General features: G+C 46.1%; 1 protein-coding gene across 1 annotated transcript; it reads left to right on the forward strand.

Annotated features, from left to right (window-relative positions):
* On the forward strand, positions 1-26,571 carry TRPV5 (transient receptor potential cation channel subfamily V member 5). Its single transcript, XM_046021100.1, has 15 exons — positions 1-128; positions 2,330-2,427; positions 2,594-2,716; positions 3,191-3,328; positions 3,618-3,716; positions 3,861-4,036; positions 4,423-4,569; positions 6,709-6,921; positions 19,431-19,517; positions 19,616-19,692; positions 19,949-20,114; positions 20,317-20,383; positions 22,229-22,497; positions 25,460-25,566; positions 26,268-26,571. The coding sequence occupies exons 1-15, from the start codon at positions 1-3 to the stop codon at positions 26,569-26,571; spliced, it is 2,199 nt and encodes a 732-aa protein (XP_045877056.1).
* The last annotated feature ends 500 nt before the right edge of the window (positions 26,572-27,071 follow it).

Below are 27,071 nucleotides of genomic sequence, written 5' to 3' on the forward strand. Positions count from 1 at the left end.
ATGGGGGCTCCTCCACCTAAGACAGAGGGACCCTGGGTCCAACTCCAGAAACTTCTGGCCTCCTGGCTGGTCAGAGAGCCGGACTGGGATCAGCATGTGGACGAGGCCCACATGCTGCAACAGAAGAGGTAGGCTGCCCTAGTCATGCTGCCTCCCACCCCTCCCCGACCTCAGAGCCCTCTGATCCACTCGGGTGTATCTACCCCTTGGAGCAACCTGGAACTCAAGGCCAGGCACTGGGCTGTACCCAGCCCACTCGTTACAAACCCCAGCTGCGTCTTTTCGTGGGCAGGGCGGGAGGAGACTCAACATAGATTCCAAGCCAGGGACAAAATGACACCACAGTTCTAACCTGCCCGCCTGGTGGTGGAGGACGGGTGCGGGGGACAGAAAGGGACCGGACCAAAAAAGACCCACCGGGGAGACAGGAAGGTGCAGGCTGATAGGGAACAAGTTACTGGGGGGGTGGGGGGGCACGAGATCCTACAGGTTGGGGAAGACTTGTCCCCTGGAGAAAGAGGGAGGAATTCCCATTAATATGAATGAAAGTTGACTGTGTGCGAGGGGAGGAGAGCTCTGTTTTGTATTACTTCTGGAGCTGACCAACTGATAAGGGAAACTCAAGCTTATCTACCTTTTGAGAGAGTATGGTGTCCAGGCCATATCCCGAGGACACAGAGATTGAATGAGGCCTGTACCTGCTCCTGGGACGCCTTCAGGTCAGGTGGGGCTGGTACACCTGGGACAGATCATTTCATGGGAAAGTGGCCAGGGCTGGGACCCATCCTGCAGGTGGGCCTCTGCCTCAGAGCATTTGGGGAACTGGTCGCCCATCAGAGAGCTGCCTAGGGGTTCGGTGAGCTGGCAGTAGCAGGTCTGTGGTCTCGCGAGGGCTGGCGTCGTGCGCGGGGGGTCTCTCCAGTGCCGGTGACGCAGGACCCCTTGGTTAAATGAGCTGCTGTTGTCAACTCGAAATGCTTCATTTTGGAAATAGGAGTCCTGCATTTTCATTTTGCCCTGGGCCTCACAAATTGTGCGGCTGGCCCTGGGGACAGTCTCAGCCCTCATTTGGGAAAGGCTCTCTGCTTGCTCACCAACCCCCACCCCAGCCCCTGTGAGGGAACTTTGGCCTCCCCACCTCCCTCCAAACTTCTGGGTGAGAGTAGGGCAGTCTTGGAGAGGGAGCTGCATTCTGGACCTCCCCTCTGCAGATGGTGGTGGGCTAGAGGCCTGGCTGCTAGAGCTGTGTGCGCTGCCCCCAGAAGAAGAGGGGAACTCTGGAACCCTAGCCCTGGTTGCCCTGAGCTGGGCGGACTCCCACTGGGTGAGATGGGAGGGGGGCTGGCCAGTACTCTGCTGGTCCCTCCTGAGAGTACTTTTCTACCTGACAGACTTGAGCTCTACCTTAACATAAAAAGCTTCTTCTTTAAGTAAAAAAGTTCTTCCTCTGGCTCACAGGGCAATGGGATGCAAGGATCTGGGGACTTGGGGACATCATGGCAAGCACTGGTCAGTCTGTTTGTCTGCCTTTCATCTCTCCCTTACGACCCTCACCTGCCTTGTGTTCACCTTGGGAGCCCACATGTGCTTGCCCAGCAGGATGGGCTTCGGTTTTATTTCTCGTTTGGTTCGTAGAGGCGGGGGAGAAACGAAGATTAATTGACAAGAGGCACCTTAGGTTGGACATCTCCACAGGCTTCTGTTCCCAGAGAAGCCTGAGGCTATGCTCCTCCTCCATCAGGAATGGGGTAAAGCACAGAAAGACTAGACAGTCTGCACACCTCTCCAGATCTCTCCCTCCCCACCGGCAGCAGCCCAGAGGGGTATTTGGAATTTTGGCAGCTTGTAAATTTCCCAAGTCCCAACAACTGGCCCATCTTGGCCTCTCTGCCCCTCTGGTCTCTCAAAGTTCCCCTGGCCCAAGGAGAGCCGGTTCAGCAGGCCTGGGAGCAGGGGTGAACATATTTACTCAGCCTAGATGGATTCAGCCTGATGGCTTCCTGTCTGTGTCACCACGGTCTCCTGCTCAGCAGCTCAGGCCTTCTGCCCCCCACAGAGTTTCCCACCCACCTGAGGCTTGAGCAACACGCCCCCTCCACCCCCTACTGGGGACAAGCTGGCAATGATGCAACCACAGCGGAAGCCCGGAGCCAGGCTCATCCCCGTCTGACCCTCAGCTAGACTCCAGCAAATAACTCTTTCCAGTGTGCCACTGCACACCTTGTTTGACTCCTGTCCGTTCCACGTAGAAAACATCTCTGATCCTCTCTCTGCTGTTTGGCCTCTCTGTGATTCTGCCTCCACCTGACCCACGTTCATCTGCTCCCAGGATCCAAGAGTTTCCGCTGCTCCAGGCAGCCAAGGAAAATGACCTATGTGTCCTGAAGAAGCTTCTGCTGGACCGAAACTGTGACTTCCGGCAGAGAGGTGGGACGTGGCTTGGGTGTGACAGGAGGAGGGCCAGGAGCGCCTGCCCACCTCACCCCCCAGATGCTGAGGAGGTCTGCAGGGGGTGGTGGAAAGTACCTCCAGCTGGAGCCCCTTCCTTGAGAGGCCCCAGCAGTCCCTGACACCCCATCTTACTCCACCGCAGGAGCCCTGGGGGAGACAGCCCTGCATATAGCCGCACTCTATGACAATCTCGAAGCCGCCATGGTGCTGGTAGAGGCTGCCCCGGAGCTGGTCAAGGAGCCCACCTTGTGTGAGCCATTTGTAGGTGAGGAGCCGCATAGTAATTCAAGTTGGAGACAGGATGGGAGGCACCAATGTCACCTCTTAACCTGGGCCTCTGAAGGAGGAGCAGGGAAGGAGAGCCAGAGGGTCGAGGAAGGTTGATCTTGAGTTGGAAAGAATGTAGAAGTCCTGGCCTTGGCCTCTAGCATCCGTGACTTTCTTCAGCCATTCCTTATTTCCTTTCAACGCCTCTCACGTTCCCTGAAGGACAAAACTCTGTTTCTTTTTCTCATAGCAACATTAGAGTGGCCATATGTACACCCTACCCACAATAGTCAAGAGGTGAGGACAGTGAGGTAGACAGCCTGTGGGACTAATCGCCTGCAGTCCCAGGCCACCATGCTGAGCCAAGGACAGAAATCTATGCCGGCACCTGTCAGGGACCTCCTGTCTGCCGGTGGGATGCTGTGTCTGATCCTGGGGACAGACCCCATGACTGAGAGCTCTCTCTGGCCAGGTCAGACTGCACTGCACATAGCCATCGTGAACCAGAACGTGAACTTGGTGCGAACCCTGCTTGCCCATGGGGCCAGCGTCTCTGCAAGAGCGACAGGCACAGCTTTCCACCGCAGCCCCCACAACCTCATCTACTTTGGTGGGAGCAGGGCCAGGGCTGGGAAGAAAGGGGCATGGGGAGGTGGGCAAGAGCCAAGGGAGGGGGGCTGAGGAGGGCTCCAGCCCTGGGAAAGCTGGAAGGGGTCAGGCCTTACAGGGCTTAAGGCCAGAGCCAGTTCTCCCCATGATGCTTGCTCCATCCCTGCCTCTGGTTCTGCTGACAAGTGTCACCAAGCCCAGAGCTCAGATGTGGGGGGAAGGAGGCAGTCGCTTAGGGACACTGCCCATCCCTTCGGGCATTCATGCCACGGAGCCCTCTGTGTCCACAGGGGAGCACCCTTTGTCTTTTGCTGCCTGTGTGGGCAGTGAGGAGATCGTGCGGCTGCTCATTGAGCATGGAGCTGACATCCGGGCCCAGGACTCCCTGGGTAAGAGCTGGGGTGAGGAGGGGCGCTGGGATGCTAGGGCTGTGAGGGCAGGGACCTGGACAGCCCCCAGGCCTGTCTCGGGGTGGGCGGAGGGACAGGAGGGCCTTCGGTGCCTTGGCCATGCGACACCTGTGTCCCCCGCAGGAAACACGGTGTTGCACATCCTCATCCTCCAGCCCAACAAGACCTTTGCCTGCCAAATGTACAACCTGCTGCTGTCCTACGATGGGCGCAGGGACCACCTGCAGTCCCTGGACCTCGTGCCCAATCACCAGGGCCTCACCCCCTTCAAGCTGGCCGGCGTGGAGGGCAACACTGTGGTGAGGGACGCTTCCTGGGCCCTGTGACCTTCTTCTAAAGACCCATCTTCCCAAGCTCCCCATAGGGCCCAGTCCCTTACCCCCAACTCTGTGGCTAAATGCTCGGCCCCAGGCTTCCCTGATCCGGAGCTTGGAGAAGGGCACTCTGGAATATCTGCTCTGGTGACCCCAAATACTGTTCCCTTGGCCTGTCCTCTTCTTTCCGATCTTGAGAGGGTTGGTGGGAAAGAGGGAGGAGCAGAAACCGAAAGAGGTTCATGCAGAAGAGGCATGGGGCTCACTGACTGCCCGTTAGTGCCCAGGAGCCCGCCGCAGCCCTCTGGGAGGTGTGGTTCCCGTGGCCGCTCCTCACGCTGACCCTCTGACTCACCGCCGTGTCCCCCCAGATGTTCCAGCACCTGATGCAGAAGCGCAAGCACATCCAGTGGACGTACGGGCCGCTGACCTCCACTCTCTATGACCTCACGGAGATCGACTCCTGGGGGGAGGATGTGTCCTTCCTTGAGCTCGTGGTTTCTTCTAAGAAGCGAGAGGTACGGATGCCACAGTGGACCTGGGGCTGTCAAATATCCAAACAAAGCCGGTCCATTTCCTTAGACCCTGAGCTCCAGATACTTTCCTGCCTTTTAACAGTTGGGCATGGGAACAGAACCATGGGGCCTTTGGGAGAAAAGTCCAGTCTGACTGCATTTTCCCTCTGCCCATCTCCAGCCCTTCTGCTTACATTTGTCATACTATTGTTTTAACTGAGGACCTCTCCAAATGGAAGTCACTTCCTATCATTCATTCATTCATTCATTCTACACTGAGCACCTTCTGAGTCCCAGCTGCTGTGGAAGGAACTGAGACTACAGAAATAAATCACAGTTCCTGTCAGTGTACTCCTCAAATTCTGGTCACTGTCCTCAGTAACTGCAGTGGGTACCACTTATGCCATTAGAGGGGTCTGGATTATGCACAGTGGTAGCAAAATGGATGTCAAGTAACTTGTCCTGGATGGGCCACAGAAGATGTCACAGAGGACGGGCTCGAGCTGAGTCTTCAAGGGGGAATTTGAAATCACCAGAAAGGTGAAGAAAAAGAGAGCTTTCCAGAGAGGGGGAAATACCGATACCATTCAGATAGGACTGAATTGAGTTAATAGGTGGGCAAGGAAAATTTGTTGAAGACTCTTGTAGAGAGGAGAAGATGCTTCAAGCCCTCAGGAACCTCGAAAATGGTGACAAGATATAATTTCTGTTGTTTACCTGTGACATGACAATCCTAAGACCCCTCTAGGACTGTAAATCTTGGATAGTTGTTAGTAGTGACAGATAGAAGAAAACCTGAAAGGCCTGTTTGTGTGATTTTGCTTGCAGAATATTCCTGGAAACAAATAAACTTGAAGCAGGATTTCTTGGGAATTAGAACCCCAATCTCTCTGTGGAGCCTGGGTGGCTCAGTCGGTTAAGCATCTGGCTTTGGCTCAAGTCATGATCCCAGGGTCCTGGCATCGAGCCCCGCATTGGGCTCTCTGCTCAGTGGGGAGTCTGTTCCTCCGTCTGCCTCTGCCTGCCACTCCTCTACTTATGTTCTTGCTCTCTCTCTCTGTCTCTCACTACATCAAATAAATAAGTAAGTAAGAAAATAAATTTTAAAAAAAGAACCCCAATCTCCCTGCGTGAACTGTGCCAACAGAAATCCCAGGTCCCCAGTTTCAGTGAGCTCTGTGTTTTCCAAGTTTTATTCTTGCCTTGATCACTACTTTTCCCTTTCCTCAAAATTCCGAGCCCCGTTTACATCCCTCCCAGCTCTCTCCTTTAGCTCCACCAGAAGCCCACATTATGGCAAAATAGACTTTCTTTCTGGAGCTGCTTCCGCTTCCTGCCCTGAGCTGGCAAACTTGTCAGAAAATACCCACCTACTCTCCTTCCCTCTGGGTTCAGTGGAAAAGATATTCTTTTTGCTAATGGTTAATTCCTCCAGCTCTGCTTTGAATTCAACTTTTCTGACTTTCTCAGATGCCTTATCCCTTCTGTCCCTCTCTCTCATTTGTGCTTAACCCCTTACCATGGACTAACATCAGAGTCCCAGCTCACCCTGGGAGCTTAGATTATTGCCACATCCAACCCCTGTGCCTCTATTGCGCCTCTCTGGTCCACAACACTTCCAGAGCAAATGTGACTGCTTCCTTGTTTGGAATGCTCCCCATTGCATTCAGAAAGATCATTCAAACTCCTGACTACGGCATTCCCAATGTGCAATGGTCTGCCTCTTATCTATATCGCCCCTTATAACTTCTGCCCGCCACACCTCACGGGTGCTCTCATGTCCTCAGACACCCCTGGCTTTCATTTGCAGATGACCTCTCTCACCTCCCTGTCCTGGCAACTGCTGCTACTTCATGGAAGGATCTTCTCAAGCTCCCCATCTTCATTCCACTAAGTACTGCTCATCCCTCAAAACTCACTGGTGCTCGAGTGCCTTGTTTTACTCCTATGATAGTTTCCCTGCAGCACTCACATGAGGCTCAGCATAGAGTGGAAATTCACTAGTTGTCTGAAAATGAAATGGCTGGCTAACCGAATGAAAGATGATAGTGCCGTTAGTGCCCGGCCCTCTGGGACCCGGTGGGAAATCCTGCCTGCCTCACTGGGCTGGCCACCCCCATCTGTACTCTGCTTCCATGCCAGGCTCGCCAGATCCTGGAGCAGACCCCGGTGAAGCAGCTGGTGAGCTTCAAGTGGAAGAAATACGGGCGGCGGTACTTCTACATTCTGGGTGCCTTGTACACACTGTATATGATCTGCTTCACCACCTGCTGCATCTACCGCCCCCTCAAGTTCCGCATGGGCAACCGCACAGACCCCCGGGATAATACCGTCCTCCAACAGAAACTACTGCAGGTGACGCCTCTTGGAAGGGGATGGAAGGGAGTGTAGCAGGGGATGCTGGTGCTGGAGAGCAGAGGGGAACCTGGGAAAGGCACTAGGCATGGGCTCCAGCAGCTGCAGGCTCCTGATCACCCAGACACAAATTAGGCATGAGATAGGAGACCAAAAAGTGACCTAATAAGCAAAAGCTCACTTGTCCAAGGAGTCGTAGTTTTTCTCACTAACCCTGAAAGAACACTTGGTATTGCAAACACCGTACATTTGTCAACTTCTTATAATTTGCAAAGCCTGTTGTTCTAAAAGGAGGAAAACTGGGCTCCAGGTATATTTCTGAGTTGATTTCTGGTGTGCGAAGGCAACACAGACATCCCCCCTGGTCTACGTTCTCTTCTGTATGCTGTCAATATAAGGGTGTTGACACTAATGTGTTCTCTGTCTGACCACCTGCCCGATCTGCTGAAGAAGGGTGCTGGATTAAGTAGCAGGTTGCAGTAAATAATTTTTGAGGTTCTGTTGACACCTGTGGGCTTGCCATTCTGTAGTGTCCTTCAGAGACCCAGGGAGGTGAGGATGGCTCAGTAGAGTTCTAGAGGAGCTCTGAGAGTCGGCTGTTGTAGGGAGCACACTCTCCTTCATGGGTGACAGAAGGAGTAGACTCTAATGAGTGCTCCCAAGCATATGCAGTCAGCAAGTATGGCTGCATTGGATTGGTTTCCTGTTCATGGGTAACCAGAATTGTCCTGCTGACCTGAAATAGCCAAAAGTGTGTGCACGTATATGGGCAGAAAGCAAAAGACAGAGGAAGAAAGAATTTTTCCGGGTAAGTAAGAGCTAGGTGACTAGAGGTTTATGTTGTACGCAGGCTGGGCCAGCCACAGGTATGATGCAGTCTAAGCTAGGAAGAGGAGTCATTTGGGTCAGAAGGAGAACATAAGCCATTAGCCCAGTCAACGAGAAAAAACTCTGAGTCAAGTTAGTGGGAGGCACAGAGAAGCAGCAGTGTAAATCCTCACTGGGCAAGACACTCCATCTCTCTTGCTTCTTAATCACCTCTCAGTATATATTCAGTGTGCTCATGGATCCAGAGTCAGTCTCTGACCAAGTCAAGTGTGCTACCTGGAGAGGACAATCCTGAGTGTGGTGGGGCTGCCTTGTTAGAGTGGGCACCCATGCGCTGGGGGAGGCTGTGTCCCATGTATCTCAAAGTGGGCATGAGGGTTGGCCCCAACATGGAACCCACAGAGGGGGAAATAAGGATGTTGAAGACATGGCCCAGTGGGGAGGCGAGGGACTGGAAGTGGGGAAAACGTATATACATGAATGAGTTGAGGGCAGCTGGGCTTTCCCAACATTCTAGACCCTATTTCTCAGATGACTTGTTTTTCCTAGTCCTCCTTAGTCCCAAACTTACCTGGGGATTTTTCTGGGTTTAGAATGTAGATAGCATTCTGGCCTAAGAGTTGTGTGATGCTGAACAATTGATTACTTGGAGTCTTCTCTATGTGCCCCCTTTCTCTTTGGCACAGGATTAATCTCTTCCTTTGATCCAGATGGTCTCTAGTTAGAAGATCCCTCTCCCCTTGTGGCAGGACTAAGTGGAGCATAATTATAGCTGAGAACACCTCCCATTCCCTCTTTTTTTCTTTCCTCCCCCATTCTTATCATCTTTACCCTTTTGTCTTCCACCTAGATAATAGATTCTTTAGGCCAAATAGAAGACTCTTAACTTCCAAATGTTCCTTTCTTGGTGGGAGAGAGGGGCTCAGAGATTATGAATGCTTCTGTAAGGGGTTCAGGTAGTGAAGACCAACAATGGAAGGTCCCTATTGTTTCGTGTTCCTACTTGATGGGTGTCCTGAGTTTCTGGTTTATGTGTGTCCTCTTACTCATTAGTAAGCCCATCTGGATAATATCAGGGACTCCTAAATTTATCATCATGGTCTGAAAGATCCTGCTTTCTCAATGTACCAGGCTTATTAATAATAGAAAATTTTCTCTCTCTCTCTCACTCTCTCCCTTCCTCCCTCTCTCTCTCTCTTTTTTTTTTTTTTTTTTTTTGCTTTCCATTACTTAAGGGTCTTAGAAAAATGAAAATGCACCAATAGTGTCTTGATTTGATTAATGTAATTGTTGACATGTTGGTTAGTCCATGGAGTTTTATCTTAGATAAATGAATACTTTACTATCCAATTATACTAATAAATCTGTGCACGCAGGGCTCTCAGTCACTGAAGGATTTCCCCTGTGGATCTCATGGGATCCACGAGAGCAGCTCAGCATCACCTTCTCAGGACAGTTGAAATGAGAGGAAAAACTCATCTCCCTATATGTGGTGGTGCAAATGACACAAAAGCAGACAGAAATGAGGACGGAGTGAATGTCTCTGTCCAGTTTTCGAGATATCTGTGGGGGTTACTGCACTCTAAGATGCCTCATTGTTCAGCTATAAAAGTTGTGCATTTCCAGAGTTTCCTAAGAACTCTATTAATTGAGTTGATTTCCTACCTCCATTCATTGTCTACTTGGTTTAGGCAGAACGTCATATACTGTAATGCTAGTTCTATTGGGTTTCCAGGCGAGCGGAAGCACCAAGTATGGGAGTCGAGCGGCTTGGGTTTCAGTCTTAACTCTGAAGTAGTTGTTGGACCTTGCATAGATCCTACCTCTTACTAGATCAGTGGCTTTTAACCAAGATGGGAAGATGGTAACAATATTGGTTTCTAATAAATCAGGATACGTGAAGATGTGGCCCCCCGTCAATGGTATTTTTAAGAACTCTTTGAGTGATCCTAATATTCACCTGGGGCTGAGAACTACTGGCTTCTGTTTCTGAGACCTATTCATCTACAACTTTCCAGTCTTAAGTCAATCCTTCTGATCTTTTAGTTTCCTGATGTGCTCTTCAGCAAGAGGGCATTGCTCTCTCATTGAAATTCCTCTTTGGCTCCTGAAGACTTCTTCGATCTCTCTCCTGCCCTTTTCCCAAAAGCATTTCACTAATTTGTTCATTAAGCAAATAATCATGGAGAGCCTGGACATTGTTGTAGGCATTAGGAATTTATCACGGTCTGAGCAAAACACACATGATCTCTGCCCTCTTGGAGTCTACAGACTGGTTGATGTTAAGTAAATGAATAGAAATTTCATCACGACCAGTGATTGTTACAATTCACATTATGGTGTTGTATGACAAGAAAAAGAACAGGATATTATGAGAGTTTAAAGAGAGGCCTAGACATGCTGAAAAGCCAGAGGCAGCTTCCCTGAGGGATATACCTAAGCCGAGAGCTGCACACCAGTTAAAGGTGCAGAGTTAGTCCTAGACAGTAAGCATGCACCCAAAAAAACCCTGCCTTAGGAAGAACTCTGCCAATATCTGAGAACCAAAAAAAAGAGCTAGAGCACAGGAGCTGGGCAGGGCAGGAGCTGCCAAATGAGGTTGTCCAGGCAGACCCTGCTCAAACCATGAAGGGCCTTGCAGGCCATCTTGAAGATTTTACTTTCTATGCCAAAGGTAATGGGAAGCTCAGAAGGATTTTAAATAGGGGAGGGACTTAACAAGACCTTTGATTTAGAAAAATGTCTCTGTAAGGTGGAGAACAGATTTGAGGACACATGGGTGGATGTGGGGAGAATAGTTAAGAGGCTGTTGTGGTTCAGCAAGCAAGAGATAATGGTGGGTTGGCCTAGGGATGTGCTGGGGGAGGGGTTTGGCATCACTAAGCACAATGGATTAGATCAGCAGGGAAGTGAGGGGACTGTGGCGGGAATGACTCATAGGTTTCCATTCATTTAAACGAATGAAATCTTGCCATTTGCAAGGACATGGATGGAGCTAGAGAGTATAATGCTAAGTGAAATAAGTCGGTTAGAGAGACAAATACCATAGGACTTCACTTACATGTGGAATTTAAGAAACAAAACAAACAAAGCAAAGAAAAGAGACAAACAACAACAAACAAAACCCCACTCTTAACAATGGAAAACAAACACGATTATCAGAGAGGATGGGTGAAGTACGTGAGAGGGATACAGAGTACCCTTACTTATCTCAGTGGACACTGGGTGATGTGTGGAATTGTCGAATCACTGTATTGTACTCCTGAAACTAACTTAACACCGTATATTAACTATAGTTATTTTTTAATTTTTTAATTTTTAAAATTAAAATTTTAAAAAGGAACAGAAAGAACACTGTCCTAAGAATAATTACGAATGTAGCAAACAAACTGAATAATTCAGGAATCATTTATTAAATATTTGCTTTGGGCAAAAAAAAAAAAAAAAATGTTGTCCTCCCACTGTCATGGTCAGTGGGATTGATTTGTCTACACATCATTATTCCTCACAAGCTCTGAACAACCCAAAACACCGCAGCTGTTTGAAAACCCAACTGATAGCCAGCTCTGCACAACATGGTTCAGGAATCCTAAGCACCTTATTGGGGACAAGCACAGCAAATTAAAGAGGAAAAGAGACGACCAGAAGTAGGGTGGCTGGTAGGTAAAAATAACATGTGCTAAGTGCTTGCTTTGTGCACTTGACACGCATTTACCAGTGCTTGTGGGAGCTGATTAAAATGCAGATTCTGACAATAAAGCTCCAGTGGGACCCGAGATTTCCAACTAGCTACAGGGGATGCTGATGTTGTGATTCCGTGGGCCACATTTTGGATGACAAAGCCTTGTATCATTTAATCCACATAGATACCCTAATTACTAAGGAAAAGTATCACCATTTAAAAGACAATGAATCTGAGGTCAAGAGAGGTTAAGTACTTTGGCAAAGACACTCAGCTGGTAAGGGCAGCCCTGGGATCAGGATTTTGGTCTGCTTCACTTAAGAACTTCGCCTTTAACCACCGAGCTAAGCCATTTGTCTCTCTGGAGTGATGTGCTGGGTCCCGGTGTTCTTTCTCTGTGGTCCCATTGCGTGAGAAACTCATGTCTCCAGGCCTTGAGGGCCCCCTGGGGCCTGCCACATGTGCCACTTCGTCTAGCTATACCTCATCTCTCACTGTCTGGATGGGGGAGGGTTAGGGCAGCTCTGGTTAGGAACCCCTGCACACTCTAGAGGGTCAGAGTAGCCCCTCATTACGACCCAGCAGGACTTTTTCTGGGAACCTCCTTTGCAAGTTGGGGTCTTGGGCAGGAAAAGAAGGTCTAGGACTGGAAATTGAGCACTGTTGCTCTGTCTTCCCACTTCTTCTGGATTGCTCACGCTCTCTGCCCTTCTCCGCATGGTGCAGGTGACTCTGACTCTGCTATGCCCACCCACTCTGGACATTTCCTTCAAGGCAGTGAGCTCAGCCAGCTGGTAAATGAGAGCAAGGTCATTAGGCTCACTTCCATGAAGTATGAATGATCAGCCTCCTCAGGGGATTTGGTTGTTGACAACTGAAATTCCAAGCATATGATGATGTAAAGAATTCCAGTCATTAATGAAAGACATTTATTTTTAGAGGAGCGGGGTAGAGTATTTTCTCAGTGCATTATTAGCCAGGCCCTCTTAGGTGACCTTGAGCTACAAATCTCAAAATCCTGGAAAAGCCCAATTCTTTGTGACCTTTTCCCCATTTGCTTCCAGATGGGTTTCCCCAGTCCCGCTTCCTGATTCCGTCTATATCTCCCTTCTGCAACTCTCAGATCATGCTCAGCTCGCACCGGCCTGCTTACCCCATCCTTTCCCTCCTTCCTTCTTTCAAACGAATAGAGCATCCTCTACACCGTGCGCTGTGCATTGTGGCTGAAAAGGAGTGAGATGCTCCTGCTCTTAGGGAGCTCTGAGATTACAGGTGAGGCATGGAGTACCCTGATAATTATAGTGTGCTGGGTAAGGTCTGTAAGCAGAGTGGTGCCAGGTGCCTCTAGGGAGAACCCCTGAGCTGGGGTGGAGTAGCAGGAGAGGAGCCCTAGGAGGAATGCTTCACCTGACTTTTAAGGATTAAGGTGAGCCAGGAACTATAATGAAGGAGGGCATTTGAAGAAGAGGGCATAGTCCACAAAAAGCTCTGGATTAACACCCAAGAACCCCCATAGTTCAGTGTGGCTGGAGCGTCACACAGAGCATGGGGACACAGAGGAGGAACCAGACCAGCAAAGGTTCTGTACATCACAACGTATGGTAGTCCAGATCTTATTTTTTTAAATTCTCATCTCCCAGTGACACTTCTAATTAAAAGAATATAGGCACATGATTTAAAAATCAGAGGGAAGGCATAATGATGAGCGTGGGGGCCGGCCCCTCCTGACATATGTCTTATTCCCTGAAGGCAACCAGGTTTTACCTCTTTAAGCTTTTCATTCTTGTTGTTATCGCCACCCTGCTGAATAATATGCTTCTGTCTTTATTCATTAATTAAATTTAGATATTATCAATGGAATTTCTGCTATGATAAAGACCTTAGAGCACCCTCCATTCACATCTTCCCTCTATTTCTTTTTTTAAAAGAATTTATTTATTTAATTATTTATCTCTCTATCTGAGAGAGAGAAAGAGAGAGAGCATACAAGCAAGGGGAAGGGCAGAGGGAAAGAGAATCTCCCGCAGACTTTCAGTTCAGTGCAGAGCCCAACGTGGGGCTTGAGCCCACAGCCCCGAGATCATGATCTGAGCCCACACCAAAAGTCGGTGCTTCACTGACTGAGTAACCCCGGTACCCCTCTCCCTTTCACTTCTGTTCTGAAGACTTAAGGCAACAAGGAAATGTAGTGAACAGGGATGCCGTGTCATGACATGTGCATTTTAGAAAGACCAGTCCGGAAACGTGGTGGGGAGTGGGCCAAATGAGGGAAATGGCTTCATGGTAAACCAGATGACAGATGCCACGGGTTTGCATTAAGGGAGAAGTGCTGTGAATTGAGGGAAAGGGTAGCGTTTGAGAGAGAACTGGGAAACTGAATGAACAGGGCCTCAAGAATGAGTGTGTCTTCTACTTTACTTTGTCAAACACGACCTGATCCCAAAACCATTTTATTAAGACCACAAATCTCGAAAGCTGTGGATCAGCCTCTCAATATAGACAGAAAATCTTTTTTTAAAAAATTAACACATAATGTATTATTTGTTTCCAGGGTACAGGTCTGTGAATCATCAGTCTTACACAATTCACAGCACTCACCATAGCACATACCCTCCGCAGGGTCCATCACCCGCCATCTTATCTCTCCCCCTGCCCTCCCCTCCAGGAAACTTCAGCTTGTTTCCTGAGATTAAGAGTCTCTTTTGGCTTGTCTCCCTCCCTGGTCCCACCTTGTTTCATTTTTCTCTCCCTTCCCTCCATGAACCCCTGCCCTGCCTCTGAAATTCCTTATATGAGAGAGAGCATATGATAATTGTCTTTTTCTGATTGACTTATTTCGCTTAACATAATACCCTCTAGTTCCATCCATGGTGTTGCAAATGGCAAGATTCCAACTTTTTTATGGCTGCATAGTATTCCATTGTGTATATATACCACTTCTTCTTTATCCATTCATCTGTTGATGAACATTTAGGCTCTTTCCATAGTTTGGCTATTGTGGACATTGCTGCTATAAACATTCGGGTGCATGTGCCCCTTCGGATCACTACATTTATATCTTTTTAAAAAAAGATTTTATTTATTTATTTGTCAGAGAGAGAGAGATCACAAGCAGGCAGAGTGGCAGGGAGAGGCAGAGAGAGAAGCAGGCTCCCTGCTGAGCAAGGAGCCTGATACGGGACTCAATCCCAATCATGACCTGAGCAGAAGGCAGCGGCTTAACTCACTGAGCCACCCAGGCGCCCCACTACATTTGTATCTTTATGGTAAATACCCAGTAGTGTGATTGCTGGGTCATAGGGTAGCCCTCTTTTCAACTTTCTGAGGAACCTCCATACTGTTTTCCGGAGTGGCTGCACCAGCTTGCATTCCCACCAAAAATGTAGGAGGGTTCCCCTTTCTCTGCATCCTTGCCAACATCTGTCATTTCATGACTTATTAATTTTAGCCATTCTGACTGGTGTGAGGTGGTATCTCACTGTGGTTTTGATTTGTATTTCCCTGATGCTGAGTGCTATTGAGCACTTTTTCATGTTAGACAGAAAATTTTGAATTCAATCTCCAGAGAATAAAATTCTCAGAAATTCAAAGGAAAGCTCATTCCCAGCTTGAGTTTAGGGCTTAACTAATGGAGGTGGTTAATGAAGGGAGAATTCTTATTATCAGTTCAATAGACATCAATAAGTCATTCATCAAAATTCAGTGCTCCTGTCCATTTTTTAAACATGTAAATCTCAACTTCGAAAAGTTATCTATTCCAAATTGAGAGCCGGCCTTATATATATGTGTGAAACACTAGAATTCCTCCTTAAAACCAAAAGAAAAGCAAAGTGTTCTAAAAGCCAATGGTTCCATCATTTTTTCATCTTTATTGAGGTATGACTGACTAAGAAAATTGCATGATCCCTAGATATACATTGCAGTGACTTGGAGTACGTGTACAATGTGAAAGGGTTCCCACCATCTAGTTCATTAACACATTCACCACCTCACTTATTTATTTTCTTTGTTAGTTTTTGATGAGAGCAATTAAATTCTACTCTCTTAGCAAATTTGTTTAAAGATTTATTTATTTATTTTAGAGAGAGAGAGTGCAAGCAGGAAGGAGGGCAGAGGGAGAGAGAGAACCTCATGCAAACTCCCCGCTGAAGGCAGAGCCCCATGCAGGGCTTGATCTCATGACCCTGAGCCAGAACCAAAAGTCAGACTCTAAATTGTCTGAGCCACCCAGGCACAATTTCAGGTGTATAATACAGTGTAGTAATCAACTGTAGTCATGTTGTATGTTAGGTTCTTAAGTCTTATTCATCTTATAGCTTTAAAAGTATATAAGTTTTTACAACTTCTCCTTATTTCTTACACTCCACAGTCCCTGCCAACCCCTCTTCTATTCTCTGTTTCTAGGATTTTGACTTTTTTTTTTTTTTTGGTTCCACATATAAGTGATACCACATGCAGTACTTGTCTTTCTATGTTGGGCTTATTTTACTTAAGATAATGCCCTTAAGATCCATTATGTTGTCACAAATGGCAGCATTTCCTTCTTTTCTTGTGGCTGAATAATATTTTATTGTGTATATGTTTACCATGTTTTTTTAATCCATTCATCCATTGATGGACACTTAGGTTGTTTCCATATCTTGGCTATTATGAATACTGCTATAATGAATATGAGCGTGCAGATATCTCTTCAAGATTCTGTTTTTATTTTTTCTGGGTGTATGCCTTGAAGTGGAATTTCTGGATCACATAGCTGTTATGTTTTTAATTTTGTGAGGAATCTCCATACTGTTTTCCATGGTGGCTGTACCAATTTGCATTCCTACAGTGCGTAAGAGTTCCCTTTCTCTACATCTTCACCAAATTGTTATCTCCTGTTTTGTTTTTATGACATTCTATCAGATGTGAGGTGATAATATCATTTTGGTTTTGATTAGCATTTCCCTGGTCATTGGTGATGTCGAGCCACTCTATATATCTTTTGGAAAAATATTTATTAAGTTCCTCTGACCAGTTTTTAATTAGATTGTTTGTTATTTTGGGCTCTTGAGTTATATGAATTGCCATTATTTTTATTGCAATTTTCACACATATATATTACTTTTTACTTTCTAGAGAGAGCAATTCAAGACAAATAAAACCCCTATGTGAAGGTCTTGTGTGGTGGCCTTGGACAGCGGTGAGGAAGGGGTCCCACAGGAGACTGTGGCACTGTCTGGCCTGGTTTAGGAGAGAGGACTTTGGGGACAGAGTTGTGAGGCAGCTACTTTAGGGCAGTCAGATCCCAGCTGGAGCTGTGACAAAGCTTGGGACACCTGTTACTCACTGGTGAACTTGTGCAGAACTCCCACTTGGTTTGTTTTTGTTTTATTTGAGAGAGAGAGAGAATGCAGGGTTGGGGTGGGGGACAGAGGGAGAGGGAAAGAGAGAATCTCAAACAGATTCCCTGCTGAGCACAGAAGCCCCATAGTGGGGTTTGATCTTCCCATCCTGAAATCAGGACCTGAGCTAAAACCAAAAGTTTGTCTCTTAGCCATCTAAGTCAGGCGCCCCAGAACTCCTACTTGTTAAGGAATCTGTTAACCAAGCAGAGGTGTGGAGGTGAGGGGAAGCCCCAGAAGAAGAGCGTGGTGACCAAAACTGTCCCCAACCATCTCCGTGGGTTCGGAGTTTCACCTTTTCATCTCCTGAGGGACTAGTCGATGCCCCTCTCCCACTGTCCTCTAGGGGCGCTGTGATTCCCCCAAAATGCGCGGAGCCAACTTGTGCAGTTCCTTTACTTAGTTGAGCCAAGAAAGAAAGGTTGGTGGCAGTTTTCCAGACATATTTAACCAAGATACAAACTTGTAAAAAGAATTCAAAATTTTTGTACAGACATATATTTGGCACAGATGCTGTTATTTTATTTTTATAGTTAATGTACTTATTACTTATCCTACTCACTACCTGACCTCAAAAGGAGTTGGAATGTTTTACAACTAAAGAGAGATGCTATAGGAACATTAAAATGAAGAAAAAGAATAAGACTTATGAATTGAATTTCAGGACAGAGGTGAAGGAATTCAGTTAGACCTGAGTTTTAAAAACAAAACCAAAACAGAACAGAACAAACGAGCAACCTCGGAGCCTCCTTGGAAGCAAGGCAAGAGGGAAATTGTCCATTAGATGATAACATAAAATTGACCAGTTTGTCAAGAGAATATCAATCCTTTAAACAACAACAACAAAGTCACTGAAGTCTAGCCACAGGTGGTTAGATCCCATTGTTTACCAGGAACACATACACCAGCTCTTTTTCTGATTTCTCTTGGTGCCTTGGATTTACCTGAAACATTTCCACCCTCTGCTGGTAAGTCTGGTCCTACTCTTCCATGAAAGCTATATCCTTGGCTGCTTTGGAACTGTCACTTTCGGAGCAACCATGGGGCTCCTTGGGTACCTTTTTTATATCATTGATCACCTCCTACCACATAGCATCACTTCCTATTTCAAAGCTGTGCCTCTCACTGGACCAGTGAGTACCTTCTCCAAGCACCCTGCTGAGGGATGCTTAGAGGTTCCAGTTTATCAGCAGAGCAGAGATGATTAGCATTCCTTACACCTAATGAGGGATCACATCCTTCCTAGCTTAGGTCATCAACTTTCCCACTGGAGCCAGGGACTCTCAACTCTTCTTGGGTGCACCACTCAGAGAGGTGACCTTAGAGAAGGGAGTTCCTCAAAGTGTAAAGCATACCTGAATGTGTTGAAGTTATTTGTACAATTTCATGGGGGGGATTACATATAGACGAACACATTTTTTTAAAGGTTTTATTTTTACTTATTTGACAGACAGAGATCACAAGTAGGCAGAGAGGCAGGCAGAGAGAGAGAGAGGAGGAAGCAGGCTCCCTGCAGAGCAGAGAACCCAATGCGGGGCTCGATCCCAGAACCCTGAGATCATGACCTGAGCCGAAAGCAGAGGCTTTAACCCACTGAGCCACCCAGGCGCCCCTATACGAACACATTTTTGTGGTAAAATTGTCCACAGTCTTAATGATACTCTCCAATGGACTCATAACTCCAAAAAAAGTGAAGGATCATTATTGTAGAATTCTATCACTGCATATGTGTAATGTTGTAAGACTTTCACCGTGAAATCACATGCACATAGGAGGATGGTCTTCTTTTACCTTGACCTTAGGGCTTTATCTTCTATACCCACTGCTTAGGATAAGGCTAGGATAAAGGATAGGGATAAGGATAAAACTTAACTAAAGTTAAGTTTTCGACCCTTCCAAAACTAAAACCCATCCAGTATCTCTAACCCTTTTTTCTGACATTTTTTCTGTTGCCAAATCATAATGGAACTACAATTAATATATCTATGGTGCTTTCTGGTTTATAAACTACAGCCAGATACATCACCTAATATGATCTCCACAATAACACTGGAAGGTGAAGCATTCAAGTTTCCATTTTACAGATGATAAACCTCAGACACAGAGAGATTTGGTGGCTTATTCAAGGTTTTGCTAAAATTAGTTGGTGTTGGGTCCATTCTGGAATCTGAATTCTGTGATATGTTTATAGTCTAGTCAATCTTCCAAGGACCACAATGAGATTGGAAAAGCTGGACTTTCAGCATAGTTGAAACCATCCCAGACCACTAATACTTCTTCCTGTTGGTTTAGCTTTCGTGACTCAATGCTCTGAAATGTGATCTCAGCCCCTTGGACACACATCATAAATTACCGCTCATCATATATATTATAATGATTCACTAGGGGATAGCTCACTAGCATGTACAACACATATTAAGCCTTGGATACATAAACTAATGCCCTGATCACAGAGTTAGCCACAATAACAAATACAATAGTGGGGGCTGGGAGGTGTGATGGTGGTAATGGGAGCTTTTCTTTATCTGAGATGGACTTCAGTTGCTTTAGACCACTTGCCCGAAAAAGATTTGACTCTTAATCCATCAAAAAGTGCTTACCCTGAACTACCCCCACAGGAGGCCTATGTGACTCAGCAGGATAAAATCCGTCTGGTGGGGGAGTTGGTGACCGTCATGGGGGCTGTGATCATCTTGCTCCTAGAGGTGAGGTACCATCAAGGTCCAAGCTGAGGCCATCCATCTGGGGTCCCAGACTGAGCTGCAGTCCACATTGTCCTTTTGTTTTACTGGCCTCTTCCTAGATCCCAGACATCTTTAGGGTTGGTGCTTCTCGATATTTTGGACAGACTATCCTTGGGGGACCATTCCATGTCATCATGTAAGTGTCCTTTCCTTTTGGTCTCCTGCCTTCCCTTGCCAGAATTGTTCCAGGTCTCCCATTTACTCTCTGGGATCTAGAGCTCAGTTGACTCTCACCTTCAGGGATTTCTCTCCAGTGGGCTCGTATGTGTGTTTTGGGTGTAAGGACTAAGCCTGCGGAGGTACTACCCCAAGTTTTCACCATGCTAGAGGGGACCAAGAATTTTTCCTCTCTCGCTCATTGTTCTCTGCCCCCCGCCTCCCCCCCCCCCCAGCATCATCTATGCCTGCATGGTACTGGTGACCATGGTGATGCGGCTCTCCAACATGAATGGAGAGATGGTGCCCATGTCCATTGCCCTGGTGCTGGGCTGGTGCAGTGTTATGTACTTCGCTCGAGGATTCCAGATGCTTGGTCCCTTCAGCATCATGATCCAGAAGGTCAGTGCTTTCCCAAAACTTCCTCTGGCTTCAGCCGTAGGACATTTCTAGACAGAGGGAGGAAGTCAGAGCAAACAGGAAAACAAAATACTGCTCTGAGTGATTCTGGTGGAGCTAGGGGGACTCCAATCTAGGAGGATGTCTGCAGAGAGACAGGTGGAGAAGGGTCGCTCCACCTTCCCTTTCCTTCCCTTTCCTGTAGATGATTTTTGGAGACCTCATGCGTTTCTGCTGGCTAATGGCTGTGGTTATTCTGGGATTTGCCTCAGGTAAGAGCACTCTCCCCTCTTCTACTAGGTCATGGGGTCCAGTTCTTCAGAAAGTTGGCTCACTGTTGCTCAGTTCTCATTTGTACTCTGTTTTGATTGCCGCTCCCCACCCCCCGGTAGAAACTGACTAAAAAAGTACACTCATATCCATAGGATCAGGGTCACTCAGGTTGGCTTAGAAGGGAAACCATGTGCTCTGAATTTATGGACCAATAACATTCATGTTGACTAACTGCCCTGCAAGATCTTTAAAGAAACAATAGAAAAAAGGCTTTGGAGAGAAAGGGCCCTTAAACAGGAAAGACTGGCCAGTTGTGGATCTCAGAAAACTATGTGGGCAAACAGAGACAGTGCAATATTTAACTCCTCTATGTTTATACTTCAGAAGAAGAAATAGAGAATTCAATAACACAAAACATACTTTTTTCTTCCTATGTGTGATTGAAGTTGAGAGAAAAAGAAAGAATCCAAGGAGGAGGTACCAAAAGATATTCTAGAAAGTTTGAGAATGAGGGAGGACAGCAGAAGAAAAAAAGCTGTAAAGAGAGTTTGAGGAAAGAAGGAGCTGGGTGTCAGTCTCAGCCCAAGCCACTGGTGGGGAGAGAGGGGCAGCATCAGGTTAGAGAGAGGAGCATAGTCAGAAAATAACAGCCAGCTTCAGAGGGAGGGTGAGCGTGGTGAACAAGTAGGAGAAAATTCTTAGGGAAAGGTGCTAAGAGGATGGGAGAACAGTAAGATTGGCAACTCAAATCCGGTCTCTAATATCTACAACTAAACATCCATGAGACAAGAGGATGTCCTAGGCAGTGTTTGAAGACATCCTCCCACACACAATTTTAAAAGACCCTGGCTTTTAGTACAAAGGGTACTATTCTTATCCTAAGAATTCCCATTTAACAGGGATTCCCACCAAATAGTAGACTAAAAAAATACCCCAAGATCTGATGATCTATGAATGGGTAAAACTGGTAGTCTGCCTGTTTGGAGTATTCCTTCTGTATTCCTTCTCCCCACTCTCCACCCCATCTGCACACATCATAAATTACTGCTCACAACATGTGTGTGTAGCTACATAGTATGCATATGGCTTTCTGTAGATGTCCTATACCCAGAATCTCCTAGACCATCTCTTCTTGGTTGTTGTGCTTGCTTTTTGATGATTTGTCGTAGACCCTATTTCCATTCTTGAGATCCCTTAGTTTCTATTTCAGTTCCCCATACAGACAGGAGTCTTTTAAAGGTTCTAATGCCGTAGTACAGGATGTGCAGTATTATCCAGCAGGCTACACCCTGAGCAGGGAAACCTTCTCCATGAGTGTCCAAGATCACCCAGGGACTCTCAGAGTGATGGATGGTTATCCAGAGGTCACTGAGTTTTTTATAGGCAATTTTCTTTTAGTCATTTCATATGTCAATTCTTTGAAATTGTTGGAGATTCCATGCATTCTTGTAACAAATCATCTTTTAAATATTCTATTTTCTAAGATGTGAAAAGCAGTTAAGTGACTTACTTTGTGTGTGTAGTAAGTCACCTAACTGCTTTTCACTACATCTATATCTATATATATATATATATATATTTATAATATGCACACATACTTTATATACACATTTTGCTAAATGACTGAGTATTACCATTGTCCAGAGTGATGAACTTGGTCATCTGACATCTCAGGGTTTGCCAGATCCACATGTAGAATATGACTTACATGTATACAGTCACATATGTACATTTATGGGCTTATCTGTGTGTCTGTGTAAATATGTGGAGATATGACTAGGCCCATACTTATTGTGATAACCCCCTGTTTCCCCACCTCCATGCCCACTTCCTGGGCGGAGCAGCGTTCTATGTCATTTTCCAGACAGAAGACCCAGCCAATCTGGGGCAATTCTATGACTATCCCATGGCACTGTTCAGCACCTTTGAGCTTTTCCTCACCGTCATTGATGGGCCTGCCAACTACGAAGTGAACTTGCCCTTCATGTTTGGCATTGTCTACTTTGCCTTCACCATCATCGCCACGCTGCTTATGCTCAACCTATTCATCGCCATGATGGGTGACACACACTGGCGGGTAGCCCATGAGCGGGACGAGCTCTGGAGGGCCCAGGTGAGTTTATTAGTGTTACTCTTACTAGGGGAAGAGTATGGAGAGAAAAATCAAAGTGGGATATGTTATGGTAGTTGACTCTTAGGAGAGTCACAGAATAATCCAGTGGGGTTGTCACCTCAACAAAGACATATTTGGTAGAGGAAGAGGCAAAAGGAGGGTAAAATAGTATGATAGGAGTAGGTTCAATACCCAAGAGCTGACGTATTGGTCACAGGGGAAAAGTAGGTCTAATAGTCAACCTTGGGTCTAGTAAGAACTAGAAAATGTCTTATTCTTATATATTCTAGTTTTTAATTTTTTAAAATTTAGTTATTTTTTAAAGGTTTTTGTTTTGTTTTGTTTTGTTTTTAGCAATCTCTATACCCAACTTGGGGCTTAAACTCACAACGCTGAGATTAAGAGTTGCATCCTATATATTCTAGTTTTTAATTTGGACCTTATCTTCTATTTTTCTCCCTGTTTCTCTATGATTTTTTCTTTATATCATTGAGGATAATACAATTTTAGAGTTGGAAGTATCTTTTGTGATCCTCTGGTTGAGCTCCTAACCAGAGATAAATTATTCATTGGTCAAAAGGTCATTTCATATATTCTTTACTGCTGATTAGGACCTTGTTATCATATGGTTTTGGATAATGGTTGGGAGGAGGAGAGCTTTAGTCTTATTTCAAAAGTCTTTGTTACTAGAAATGTTCATGTTGCATTGAGCTTAAACCTATCTTTCTACAATTCCATTCTTTGGGCCCAGCCTTTTCTTCTCATAAAACAGAGAACATACTCTTCTGTATGAACACCATTCAGACATTTGAATACAACCACCATTTATCCCCTCAGACTTGCCATTCACTTAATAATAATTACTTAGAGCCTGTTATGTGTTGGGAAGTGTCTAGGAGCTGGGGACACCAGCATGAGCAAAACAGATGTCATCTGTCTTCATGGAGCCTACAGTCTGGTTCGGAAGATGGCCATTAAATGACGGGTTTCCTGGAAGCCTGTACAATTACAGTAGTAAAAGTGTCACAGAGAAGTAGAACATGCTAAGAACAGGATGCAACAGAGCAGTCTGATGGGAAAGTTAGGAAATGCTTTCCTGATGGAGTAGCATTTAAGATGAGCCCCTAAACCTGGGTAAGAATTAGCCAGTTAAGAAGAATGAGAGAAAGAGATGAAGGTTAGGGGTTGTATCATTCAGGACTCTTGGCTACAGGGACAGAAAACCAAACTCAAATAGAATTTTTTAAAAAAGGCACTGGGAGGAGGCTGTGTTGGTCCTCATAACTGGAAAGTTTAAAGTACTAAACCAGCTCTAGGCGTATCTGGCCAGGGCTGTATCTCCATTTCCCACATGACATTAGTTTCTATGTTCTGCTCTCCTATCCAGACTCTCCTAAGTCACTTTCTTCCATCATGTTGGTGAGATGTCTCCTAGAAGCTCTAAACTCCCAAAGGAATGAGTAGATGTTCTGCACTGCACAATTCCAAGGGCCCCTTTCCTGCAGTAATCTGTGTGCTTCCTGATGCTGCACAATATGTAACCCCTCAGAGAGCATCTTTCCCATGGGAATCCAGTGTAAGCTCCATCTCACTGCAACTTAGTTGCAGTCTAAGTTCCATAAGCACATCCCTGAATTTAAGGTTAAGGCCAAGGACTGGCGAGTGGTGATGGTGGTGCTGGAGTTTAGGGGAGAATAGACTAATTAGCCAGGCCTGTGTGTAGTCCAGTCTATCCCAACTGATGGACAGAGTGGTAAAGGGGCATGCTCTAAGAGAAAGGGGTTCTGTTACCAGAACAAGGGACTGACTTATGGCCCAACAGGACACATAAATGTCCTTTTCAAGATAAAGAAGGAGAAGAGTGCTATAGGGAAAGGGAAAAAATGATTAAAATTCCTGAGGTTGTAGGAAACTTGGTGCCAACTAAGAAAACCAAGTGAAGAACATGACATGGGGAATTGGGCTACTTTAATGATTGCTGGTGCCTTCAACTAACCAAAATCATGGTCCTTTCAAAACTAGAGTGGTCCTGAAAAGATTGGAGGAATGCAGTATAAAAAAGGGTCATGCCTTTCCTGGCTTTGGACACTATAAATGGAACCTCAAATTGAGCCAGGTGTTTTAGCAAATATACAATTTGCCCTTATCAAGATCATGATCAACTAGAATTCTTGCATCTTTGTTATGCAACTTAATTAGTGAAGCCCCTTTGCCGTTTTCCTGTACTTATACAGATACTTTGGTCTTAAACATAAATGTGTAGGACCTTATATTTGGTTCTCTTAAATTTCGTGTTTTTGATTTTTGACCAGCATTCCAGTCTGATGAGATCATTTTTATATTGCTTCTATCACCTCACATATTATATATCCCTCCCAGTTTTGTGTCACGGGCATATTTGATAAGCTTGTCTTCTATGTGTCATCTAAGTAATTAATGAGGGCTGGTCAAAGGACAGAATATGTGATATGCCACTAGAATTTTCCCTGCCAAGTTTAGTCATTAACCCACTCTTTTTCTTTGTAGGATATGGGTATAGGTATTCAATTTGCTGTAAATTCCCTGAACATTAGCAGCATTGTTTCATCTCTACCATCATAGAGATTCTATTTAATCATTTCATTTAGATCAAGATAGCTAGCCTATGTCTTTCCTATGAAAAAGCAGATGAAATTAGTTTGGAGTGGCTCATTTTATATGAATGTGAATAGTAATGTAGGGGTCATGGTTTTATTGAAAATGCTCATAAAATATTCTCTCTCTCCTTTTATGATGGATGATGAGTAAAGCAGGTAGCATGATGCCTGGCACAGGCTAGGGCATGGCTAAATGACTTCCATCTCTCTAATCTCTGGTATCCTCATCTGACAGGTTCTTCTTTGGTACCTATGTCAGTGGCCTCCACTGTCCCCTGAAACCTTATGACTCTTTCTGAGTTTCCTCTACCTCTTACTCCTCCCAGGTGGTGGCTACCACGGTGATGCTGGAGAGGAAGCTGCCTCGCTTCCTGTGGCCTCGCTCTGGGATCTGCGGGTACCAGTATGGGCTGGGAGACCGCTGGTTCCTGCGGTGAGTGACAGTGTATATATGTAAAGTGCCAACAAGTGTGAGGCCGTGGGAGTAGGGTGACCAGTTCCACATTTGTCCCACATCTTTTCATTACTGAGATCCCCAGTCGGACCAAAAGGAGATGTCATCACTCTATAAAGTGAGACTGCATTAGTCTGTTTGGGGGAAGTGGGTGGAGCTGATGAGGAGGGTGACAAGACCGCTAATAGCTGATGCCAGGCTGTGAGTACATCAGGGCAGTAAAGTGTGTGGGGCTGTGTATGTGTCCATGCTCAGATGTGGGCATGGGCTATCCAACTCATTCTATTTTTGTTCCTACCTGACCCCCATTTCTAGTATATTCTTGCCTTGAAGCTGACCTTCTCCATATTTGACCTTCAGCTCCTGACCATGGTTCTTCCCATGCTCTCCTTTTTCTCTTTCATGTTCACTACTAAACACACACACACACACACACACACACACACACACACACACACACGTCCCACTACTTTCCAAATCCTGACTGCTTACCTCTTTGCACTCTATCCCACTTTACACTCCATTCTACTGCACTTCCATTCATTTGATCCTGGGACTCTGGTCCTTTCCTTCCCTGTCCTCTTGGTCCTGTTTCCTCCGTGCATTCTTTCTACCTCTTCTTCTCATCACAGTCCTTTTCTCTTCACCTCAACTGAGTCCCTTCCCTTTGCCCTCCTCAGAGTTGAGAACCACCACGATCAAAATCCATTGCGAGTGCTTCGTTACGTGGAAGCTTTCAAGGGCTCAGACAAGGAGGATGGACAAGAGCAGCTTTCTGAGAAACAACCCTCTGTTTCTGCAACTGAAAGTGGGACCCTAGCCAGAGCCTCTCTGGCACCGCCCACCCCCTCCCTGTCCCGGACCACATCTCACAGCAGCAGCCACCGGGGCTGGGAGATCCTTCGTCGCAACACCCTGGGACATGTGAATCTTGGGCTGGACCTTGGTGAGGGGGATGGAGAGGACAATATCTATCATTTATGATTAGGATCCTTGTGACTGTTGGTCCAACAAACGGGTGGGCCTAATTGGGGGCAGTGCCTAATTTTCATGCCTGTTAATCATGGGGAGGAGGTGAACAGAATAATTCTTAAAGTCCATATCTCACCCTTCACATCAGCATTTCTGGAGATAGGCAATGGGCACCTGCTGCCCCACATACCTCCTGGGTTTCTAGAAGTTCCATGTCTCGAGGAAAAATGGTATCTCTTCAAGCAAAGTTGGATTTGGCCGTCAAAGATATGAGGTAGGGATGCTAGACTAACATGTGGATTATCTTTCTTTCTGCCTCACGCAGGACCTAGAACGTAGTCAGCTGTGAAGCCTGCCTGATTCCACAAGCTTACCATGGGGAGAACCAGGCTTGGCACTGAGGTTCTGGCCCCTCCCTTTTTCTTATCCCCTGTAGGACTTTCTCCTTAGGCAGCAACCAAACCGCAACTAGAAAATGGCAAGGAGAAATGTCCTTTATTCTTGTCTTAGTT

Source organism: Meles meles, chromosome 10 (genome assembly GCF_922984935.1).
Source record: "Meles meles chromosome 10, mMelMel3.1 paternal haplotype, whole genome shotgun sequence".
NCBI classification, from domain to species: domain Eukaryota; kingdom Metazoa; phylum Chordata; class Mammalia; order Carnivora; family Mustelidae; genus Meles; species Meles meles.